The sequence below is a fragment of the Arachis ipaensis genome, chromosome B08 (genome assembly GCF_000816755.2).
Source record: "Arachis ipaensis cultivar K30076 chromosome B08, Araip1.1, whole genome shotgun sequence".
Lineage (NCBI taxonomy): Eukaryota > Viridiplantae > Streptophyta > Magnoliopsida > Fabales > Fabaceae > Arachis > Arachis ipaensis.
The window spans coordinates 4,945,401-4,955,962 of NC_029792.2; the positions used below are offsets into that span (position 1 = coordinate 4,945,401).

Here is a 10,562-nt window from a genome sequence, read left to right on the forward strand (position 1 = left end):
CTACTTTCTTAATTAAAGTGATAAATTGTAATAATAATAATAATAAAAAAAACAAAATGACATACATGTTTTATAAATTTAATAAGTATTCTATGTAAATGAGAAAATAACATAACGCTCTATATCATTCCATATGCTTTATATATACTTCCGGTAATGTATTTAAAATATAATTCAAAGAAAGAATTAATGATTCATAATTAGTGTATGTATGTATGTGTTTTGTGTCTTACTCGAACGAAACAATCATGAAAGTGCAAGCGAAGCAAGCCTCCGGCGATGGATCTATCAATGTACAAGTAGTTCCTTTGAACAACTTTTCGTACAATGGCTTCTGCTTTTGGGCAGCTTGAACTATAGAAACCAACCCTTAGATCAGCCAATGCCAAGGGAACGATAAAGAACAAGATTACTACAATTATCGTGAACTGCATCTTTTGTATTATAGTAGTAATTCTTGTTTAATGAATGTGTTTGTGTGTCTTTGCTACGAGATCGAGAATTCCAAGCATGTGTATATATAGTGGTCTTTAGGGTGTGGCGTTTGAAAGAAAAAAAAAAGTAAAATATTCAAATTATTATTCCCCTGAAAATAATGTCGTCGTTGACAAAAATCTACAAATCAAATAACAAACATTTGCACAATATTATCAACACTAATTTATCATTGGTTTACACAATACTGACCTACTACATGTGCAACACGGACACACGGTTAACGCAATTGATGAATTGAAAACAATCTCCAGTCTATGTAGGTGACATTTTTTCCACTCAAATATTCTTAATATCTTAATAATATTCTAATTGAAGATAAGTATATATATGGTCTTGTGTAACATAATTATCTAACTTTAATGGGTTTTGTGTGTAACATAATTATTAATTATCCAACTTTAACGACTGGTGGCTTGTCGTGCTTGTCCATTCTGACATTCACATTTTCTAATTTTCAAGAATTGATCAATATTTTCTATTAAATTATATTAGCAACAGTGTATATAATTAATTTAGAAGTAAAAGAAATGGCAATATATTTTACTATTTCCTCTATGATATATAGAATATGGGAATACTTATTTTATTTCATAAAAACATATCTAAATGTGATAAAGGATTAAATAAACTTTTAAGATAAAAAACATTTTATTTCTTTACTAATCTATACTATATTTATGCCAACAAGCTATAACTCAAATGACATAATTTCTCCATATTCATCTAGAGGTCGCGAGTTCAATTCTCACTCTTAACTTTGAAAAAAAAAAATCTATACCATATTTAGACTTACCATTATATATTATTATGTGACACCTTTGTGGCACCTTCAACCACTTTCATTAAGTCTTTTTTTTCCTATTATGCCCTTGTCCAATATTATTATCACAAAATTAAAGCAATATATACAAAGGATAAATATGTAAATTTCGCTTCACACCCATCTACTACTTTGCACACATAAATTGCTAACAAGTAACAAGAGGTAAAACTTAAAAGTAAAAAGCTCACTGTTTCAGACATAAATTCTAGTTGTTACTTCTATAATGTCCCTCGTTCTTCACATTCCTAGTTTGGGTTTGTGTTTATCATAAATATGGGCAAGGAAAAAAGAGATTAACTTATTTGATTAACTGGATTAAAAATGACTAGATTATAACTAAACTATTTATATTAATTTTTACACGAGAATAAAATAACTCTAAGCTAAAATATTTATATCTAAACATAAAGCTTTGACTTACCGAAGTACTAGAAGCAGAAAACCATTTATAGTACTACAAAATTGCGTGAAAAGAAATAGAATGAAACCTTGAATATGAAGGTGTAAATGCATAGAATACTCAACAATTCAATCGGAACGTGCTTTTCAGGCAAGAAGCTACAAAAACATGCCGGTTTTATGCTACAGAAAGGCCAGCAAAGCATTAAAAATGGCCTTCATGAATTGAATAATCCTACAAACAAGGTTGTGAACCTCTCTTCGCATTAAAACTACATATTGACGAATGCAACGACAGTATGCTGTCTAAATCCCTCTCTGGTGCCTCATGCAACCACATGATGCAACTAGCTCTTGGCTCCATCTTGGAATTCCCAGAATCCAATAAATAAGATCGAGTCTTAGATAAAGAACGCACCTCGCTAAATTTGCCACCTGAATAGCTTATAGCCTTGACACTCCTATGTGCTTTGCCTATAGCCTTCAAGCAAATCTTCTGGCCAGTTACATGATGAAATTTGACTGAATCAACTGTTTTTAGGTCACTGGTTCGATAGCTGTGCAGTGACTTTGGCTCCGGTTTTGATCTACTTTTGTTCCAGAATGTAAATGATTGTTGCAGCATGCATGGAACCTGATAAGGCAACAGACAAATTTGATTCAGGAACCTGACTTTGATCAAATCCAAACTTGAATGCAAACAAGTTTTTAGAGACAACAAAAACACTTGAAATTAAGATGACATATAAAAAAAATGTTACTCCATGAACAAGAAGATATGCAGGAAAAATGACAAATACTAGGTTGATTAACTCCATAGTAAATGGCAACGAGACTCATTGAAGTTATTTACATAGCATGAAGAAAAGTAAAATAACCTGTCAACTAAATTGTTGATAAGAAAAATATTTTAGTATGAAACGTCAGATTCAAAGTTATTCAGTGGGACATAATATGTAATAAAGAGAAACATTTGACCCAAGAATACTGGAATATGTTTTAACAAGTTTGATCAAATGTAGCCCTATAGGCCTATACATAGGATATGTTTGGAAAGGCAGTAAGATTGAAACTACTTTGATAATCACTTATTTGTATAATCGTATTTTTATATAGTCAACTAAATGAGAATTAATTTATGTATGCGTATTTTAGCTGATAATTTGTTTTATTTTAATTGTATGAAAATATTTGTTTTTCTATGATAAGATTACTATAAAGGGTATGGAATGATTAATTATACTATATCTTTTATCCTTATGGACAAATTGGTTAAAACATAATAATTCCAAAATAATCGACCTTGCTTATAATCATAATCTTCAAAAAGCTACTTATGCTTTTGATCTATATTTTGAACTTAAATTATTAGTTTTTAATTAAAGTTTATTTTCTAATTATGAAGTTTTTTCTATTTTAAAAAAAGAAAAGTGATTTTGGTAGCTTTCTGAACATGTTCGTTCATTTAGAAAAACATGCATCAAATGCAAGGAATCATAACTCACTGCAGTGATAAGGCTGGCAGAGGCAAATGCAAGTGAAGATGTAGAAAATGGAGATTTCCCATTTTTTCCCTTCTGCCGATCCGTTGTTTGTTCCTGCTCAACAGACCCAAAACTTGCTTGTGCATCATCTTCTTCCTCTTCTTCATCCCCTTCATAGTCCCCTTCCTCTTCCTCCTCTGCAGGAGCTTTCTCGTCTTGTTTGGTTATAGAAGTAGCTTTTTCATCTTGTTTGAATACAGGAGCAGCTTTTTTATCCTGATTGGTTACTGGAGCAGCTTTTTTATCCTGGTTGGCTACTGGAGCAGCTTGTTTTTCTTGTTTGGCTAAAGTTGTAGCTTTTTTATCTTGTTTGGTTACAGAAGTTTTATCTTTTTTCTCGTCTTCATCTTCATCTTCATCTTCATCTTCATCTTCATCTTCATCTTCATCTTCATCTTCATCTTCGGCCTCATCCTCAATTTTGAACAAATCGTCATCCTCAGCTTCGTCCTCATCTGGTAAGCCCATTTCGGCCTTCTTTTGTGCTTCTTTCTCTCGTAACTTCAACAACTCATCCATCTTCTCCATGGCATCTGCCAGACGCACTTCAGCTTCTATTAGTTCAGCTTCTTCATCAAGTTCCTTCTGTCTCTGTTCAATTTTTTTCTTCTGTTCTTCCGCCCATTTATTTAGCTTGTCAAACCATGGTTTGCATGTATTTCCAATTGCAAGTAAAAGTCGGTCCCACAGGCTCTCCCCCCTGACTTTCTCTGTAACCTTCCCAAAAAACTCATCATAACCAAGGGGTAGGAATTGGGCCTTATCTGGGTCCACATCTTCTCCCTTTTTCAAAGGTGGTTGCCAGAATAGACGAATCCCATGCTCTTCATCCTCAACATAATTGATAAGATGTCCAGTTGGTGTGTGAAGGATAAGAGGAAGCTCAGTATATATAAGCTTTGATGGATCTTCAGGATCAGGCTCTGGCTCCTTGTTGATGAGGATGAATTCAGGAGGCGCATGATACTTTTCTGATTAAAATTTGCACAATGAATTACTACAAGTGATGTGTATTCATTGACAGATGAGAAAATGATATAACTAAATCGTTCAAAACTGAGATAAGAATGTATAAGTACCATTTGCCCACCAGTATTCAAGCTCTGAGGGCATGGGTAACCTAAGAGGAGCTTTATAGAAAGAGTTTAACCACATTTCCCTTTCCTGATCTACTTCTTGCACATATGTTTTCCAGTAATCAGGGACCTGCAACAGGATTATATCCATTTTTTTATTTCCATATATCCAATGAAAATAAGAACTGTACTAGAATGAAACTTTGCCAACAGAATCTTACCTCATAAAATTGGTTAATGAAGCCAGGTGCCATCCAGACATCCTCTTCTTCATAGAAATAGGGATGTTGTGGATCATTATATGGACCTCTCTGTTCTCTAACCACTGCAAAGTATTAAATGATAAGTAACAACAAAAAGGATGACCAGCATGGGGTCAATCTATAGAGGGGAGGGAAAGATAACTTAAGTTCTTGTTACAATATAGCACACAAATTTTCAATGTATAACAAAGAAGAAAGACTTGAAATATTAAATGGGACTGAATGTTGGGCTTTAAAAGGCTGACCATAAGCTCAGTATTAAATCTACGAGAATGTTTTGTTGAATAAGTGGATGCACAACAAAGATAAGTTTAGACTTAAATAGTTTGTTTATAGACAAGGTTTACAATATGAAGCAACAATATCACTTGATCTATGTATTTGATGCCACTTACTTGGAAAAGACTTGGTTTTTGTTGTGTAAGAAAAGGAATAGACTCTACTAAGTACTAACATGCCAAGCACACATGCTAACATCCAAAGGACAGAGAGGTAAACCTCGTCATTTTTAACATTCTATATATAAAATAAAATCCCAGCTGTAGGCCCATATTTAATGAGACAACCATATATTAGGAAACAGAAACTGGTTACTAAACTGGTTGTGGAAAGCCTAAATGGACAAGGTGAAGAATGAAGTTTTACTCCTAAATCTAAAATATCTGACTCGGTAATCAATGGAACTAGCAAATAAACCATCAACAATGAAAACCCATTAAAGAAAAAATAAATACATGAATTTAAGTTTCTCAATAAAATGCAAGATAGTCAAATGGCGTACTTCCATCTGGCTTGTTCACAAACATGCGAGCCTTTGCAGCAGCAACTTCTGCTATACCAGAATGCAGCTGAATTTGACAGAATACATATCATTATCACCATAGCTCCAGAATGTAAAGTTCTTTCAAAGATTAAAAGTTTGTACATGAAAAGAGCATTTAATACCGCTGAAGTTTCGTCATTGCATCCCTCACCTTCACCCACATATTCTCCAAAATAGAATCTACCCTGCACGCACACAAATTATGTGAGTACGAAAGAAATAATTTTTGAACATGGTTCTATATGGTGATAATGCAATCACCCCTTATGTTGAGATGACGGATATCCTCCACCACTGTATATATACTAAGTTGCAAGGTTCAATCAAATAATTCTGATAGTAACGCTCAAAACGGTGTCATGCACAATAAAAGTAAATGCCTCAATAAGTAGGTAGAATGTATGACACTCTACAGGAAGCTAAAGGCTAAAGCACTTCATCTATTGTTTTTTTCAATTATTTCTTCACCTCGTACACCGGCTCCCTCCCCACTTAAAGAATTTCTAAAGTAAAAAGAGGCTTATTGGACTTAATAAATTTAAACATTGGGTTAGTTTGGAAGGACCTACATATGTGATACGCTCATTAACTGAATAAACACCACATCCATGAAATCTACCGTGCTTCCACTGACCAGCATAACGGTACCGACCTTTCTCCCTGTCATCAATATATAAAAAGCTTTCTCAGGTCAGTGTTAATGTGTTATAATGCACCAGACAAAGATATAAAAGAACAATGCAGGGGAGTTGCAATTTCTCATTATCCATGAAGATACGGTAAAGTAACACTTACGGTTTGCTTCCAAATTGCCTAACCCATTCCTGATTCTCATACCATGGGATTTCTAATCTTCCGTCTGCAAGACGGTAACTATCTTCAATATCCATCTCAAGCCATTTTCTGTCCTCCTCAGACATAAAATCCATTTGCAGTATTTTTCCCTGAGCTCGCATCTTTTTTTCAAGCCTGAGAGAATTGATAAAAACAATCCAATTTGATTACAAATAAATGAATGCACGTTCACACTGCAACATACAAGGAAGCATCCTCTGAGTAAGGTACATACTTGGATCCAGGAACAGGTTCTACAACAGGTATATCTACTTCAATTACCCCATGACCCTCCGGGTTGTTTTGGAGCCATTCGCCTTCATACCTAGGAAAGAAAAAATACACTGTGAAAACATTAATCAGGCAACATCAGATGCAAGACACAATGACATATGAAGAAATGATGAGCTTATACATATAAAAGGAAGAGGCAAATGTAAAAGTTGACAGTCAGCAAAGAATCATAGGCCGCAAGGATTCCCAAGACGAACCACAATCCACGGTCATTAATTATTAATTATAATTATAAAGAATTTGATTGCCCAACCACATTTGGATCTTAAATTATAAGCAAACCATGCCTAATACAACACCTAGACTATCCCAGCCTTAAAAGAACAAACATGATAAAAATAAACAAAAATCAAGGATCAAGTAAAAGATACAAACCTGACTAGACCATCTTGAGAGGCAAAAACACCTTTTCCCTGAGCATAGTCATCCCAAACGGTGCCTTCATACCTTCAATTCAATCAACAAAAGAAAAGAATTAGCAGTAGCAAAACAAATTAGAAACAAAGCACTCCGTCCATTTGACAATATCAACGACTTACGAGCTTCCATCCTCGAAAATGTAGCTGACCCACTTCAAGAACTCTTCAATCCTATCCAATTCATGAACAACAGCCTTGGGGCTGTCAATGTCAAAGTGGTTATCAGGAACAACAGGGAAAGGCTTCCGATAGGGAAGATAAAAGGGAGCAATGGGAGGCTTCCCGCCCTCAGCAATCTCATCCTTAACATACTCCCACTCGTCCTTGGTGGCCCAAACGGGGTCCCAACCGGTGCCACCAATGTTGTTGTCCCCATCGGCCCACATTTCTCCAAGATCCTCCTCGGTCCAGTTGAGAGGGTCCTTGGGGAAGTTGAAGGCTTCTTCGTCCTCCAGGAAGAGAGGGTCCTCCTCCTCGTGGATACTCTGCATGACCTTGCTGTCAAGCACCTCGGCGAAGTCGCGGTAGTTGACTTCAGGGTTGTTCTTGTGAGGAGGGAGCGGCTCGTCGCTGCGCCGGAATCTGAAAGCCTTGCGGAAGTCCTGGTCCTGGTCCTCGTCCTGCTCGCCGTCGGAGTAGTCGGAGTAGGAGTAATCGGAGGGATAATCGGAGTCGGAGTTGGAGTCGGAGGAATCGGAGGAGCCATTGGGGCCTCGTTGCTGCTCATCGGGGTTCGGCTCTTGGTTTTGTTCTTTCGCCATTTCGTGAGTGAGTGAGTGAGCGAGTGAATTTGATAAAGATAAGGTAAGTGAGTGAGTGTGATGGCGGGTAGCAGCTAGTGGCGAGTGTCACAAAGCAGAGAAAGATTAGGAGGGTTTCGTTGGTTGGCTTATCAGTTATCACCAATACGACAACATTCAGGCACGTCGTTTCGCTTGTGCCTTCTCCCGTTCCACTCTTCAATAACCAAATAGGAACATGTATTGGAAATACCAACCAAATTTATGGCACAAAGCACCCCGCCTATCAAATTATTTGTGTAAAAACTAAAAACCAACTTGAATATCAAATGTGTTTAGTTTAGTGAATGATACATTGATACTGAATTAGTTGATATCTTTAACTAAATTATTATGAGTAAAATATCGTTTGTGTATTCAATGTTTAGCGTAAGCTCTAAAGTTGTCTCTAATATTTCAATTGTCTTACTTAAGTCTCTAACATTTTAAAATTGACTCAATGTTGTCCTGCCGTTAGGGATCCGTTAATAGAATTGACGGCAGGACAAAATTGAGACGATTTTGAAACGTTAAGGACTTAAATAGGACGAAAACATTGGGGACAAAAATGATACATAACAATAAATTTTAATTTAATTTTATTCTTTAATAATATCAATTTTTTACTATACATAGTATTCAATTATTTTTTAATCACATATAAGTAAATTATACTTAATCATATTACTTTCATTTTAAATAAATTAATTTTTTTTATAATTTTACTCTTAAAGATTTTTAGTTATCATGAAATGTTTGTAAAAAATAATATATATATATATAATAAAATATAAATTATACATTTTGTCTCTAATGTATCAAAATTCTTTAAAATTATAAAAAAATAAATTTATTTAAAATAAAAGTAATGTGATTAAGTGTAATTTATTTAGATGTAATTAAAAAATAATTGAAAATTATGTAAAGTAAAAAATTAATATTATTGAAAGATAAAACTAAATTAAAAAATTTATTTTTATGTATCGTTTTTGTCCCTAACGTTTTCGTCCTATTTAAGTCCCTAACGTTTAAAAATCGTCTCAATTTTGTCCCGCCGTCAATTATGTTAATGGATCCCTAACGGCAGACAATATTGAGTCAATTTTAAAACATTAGGAACATAAATAGGACGATTGAAACGTTAGAGACAACTTTAAAACTTACCCCAAATGTTGGGAACAAAAACGATACTTTACTCAAATTATTATATAACAACTTTTAATTATCAATTTCAAGACCATAGTATATGAGTTACTATGTTTTAATGTTTTAATTTTTTATTTGATTCTTTTTTATCTTTTCAAAAACCAACCCAACTCTAAGTTAAATTTTAAAATGGTCTCTGAACTTGCACCCAAGCCTCAAAGTGATCTTTAGAGTTAATAATTATTCAAATTCATCCCTAAAATTGTTCTTCAGAACTCATAATAGTCCCTAAAATAATATTTTTGTCCCCGAAATTGTCCTCCAAGACTCATAGTAGTCCCTAAAATAATTTTCGTCCATCATTATTATTAGAAATGACTAAAACGACATCGTTTTATATTTAAAAAAAAAATACACCCCTCCCCTTTCCCCGGTTTCCTTTTTACTTTCCTCTTTCCCAACCCTTTTTCACCCTTTCATGCTTCCATTTCCCTTCCCCATTCCCAGTTTTTCTTTTTCTTTTTTTTCACCAGTCCCTTTTTTCTTCTCCGATCTTTTTTTCCTTTTTTTCCTTCCACGCTCCCCTTCTCTTTTTTCCAATTCATCCCTAATTCTTCTTTTTTTTTTTCTCTCAGAAGAAACAAAATAATAATTTGTTAATTCACAGACAGACAATAGAAAATGGAAAGAATTACAGAAGGCAAACCTCCTGCGAGCGTTACCTCTCTTGTCGCCGTCGCTCCCTGTCGTTAATTTTTTTGGGCCACCGTGGCGCCTCCTCTCGTGCATGTGTTTTTGCTTTTCTCTGCTCCGGCGGCCTGCTTCTTTCTTCTACTCCGCCGATCTGCTCTACCTCTTCTTCTCCCATTTATTCATTTTTTAGTTGCTTATGTTTTAATTTTTGTTGTTGATCGATGTGATGTTGTTACATATTTATTGTTGCCACTGCTATAATTTATAAAAGTTTTTGTTATTTAAATCAAATTATTGGCTTGAGCATAATTATTGGATGTCTACATAAACTAATATAAATTTGATAGTTTAATTATTATTTGTAATGATGATGTTGTTACTGTGAATTTGAAAAACAAGAACAGGGTAAAGAAGAGAATTGGTGAAGGTAGCTGGAGATTATATTTTTTTTTATAAATACAAAATGACTTCGTGTTGGAGATTAGTATTTTTTTTTTTTATTTAAATTATTAAAGTTTGAATTTTACTTTAGAGAATAAAGTGTCATTTATTTTATATGTGGGACCAAAAAAAAAAATTATTCAAGAGAAAGAAATTATATTTTACCCTCTAAAATAAAAATTTAAAATTTAAAAGATCAAAAAAAATTTTTTGGTATAAATACAAAAAGACGTCATTTTGGGTCCTTCCGAAATGTACAGAAATTATTTTAGGAAATTTGAGACTTTAACTCACCTAACTCTATGTTTTAGTTCCTATTCACATAAAACACACAAATATATTTTTATTAACTTTATCCTTCAATCTCATCTTCAAAAAGAGACTAAAGTAATCATTAGAAACTCTATACAACATTTTTTTTCCAGCTATATATTTGAATTTTTTCCGTCGTTCTTAGTGATCTATTCCATTTTGTTGGCTTTGTACAATTTTAAAATATTATATATTTTGTTTAGCATTTTTAATTTTTA

General features: G+C 33.8%; 2 protein-coding genes across 2 annotated transcripts in view; both read right to left on the reverse strand.

Moving 5' to 3' along the window:
• LOC107612225 (peroxidase 44-like) overlaps positions 1-694 on the reverse strand; it is a 2,408-nt gene extending 1,714 nt beyond the window's left edge. Inside the window, exon 1 of the mRNA XM_016314030.2 lies at positions 234-694. Coding sequence (XP_016169516.1) covers positions 234-434 — 201 coding nt within the window. The 5' untranslated portion in view covers positions 435-694. The remainder of the gene's footprint in view (positions 1-233) is intronic.
• LOC107613118 (protein TIC 100) lies at positions 1,795-9,820 on the reverse strand. The gene is made up of 12 exons (XM_016314978.2): positions 9,621-9,820; positions 7,094-7,930; positions 6,930-7,001; positions 6,496-6,585; positions 6,222-6,395; positions 5,996-6,086; positions 5,549-5,611; positions 5,385-5,451; positions 4,562-4,665; positions 4,344-4,470; positions 3,226-4,235; positions 1,795-2,354 (listed from the first exon to the last, which is right to left on the reverse strand). The coding sequence occupies exons 2-12, from the start codon at positions 7,732-7,734 to the stop codon at positions 1,956-1,958; spliced, it is 2,838 nt and encodes a 945-aa protein (XP_016170464.1). The 5' UTR covers positions 7,735-7,930; positions 9,621-9,820; the 3' UTR covers positions 1,795-1,955.

Excerpts from the sequence above, each read along its gene's own strand:
- LOC107613118 (XM_016314978.2), bottom strand. The coding sequence starts at position 7,734 with ATGGCGAAAGAACAAAACCAAGAGCCGAACCCCGATGAGCAGCAACGA. Across the intron at positions 6,087-6,221 it reads AGGCAATTTGGAAGCAAACC|GGAGAAAGGTCGGTACCGTT; the intron begins GTAAGTGTTACT and ends TATTGATGACAG. Across the intron at positions 2,355-3,225 it reads CTGCCAGCCTTATCACTGCA|GTTCCATGCATGCTGCAACA; the intron begins GTGAGTTATGAT and ends TTGCCTTATCAG.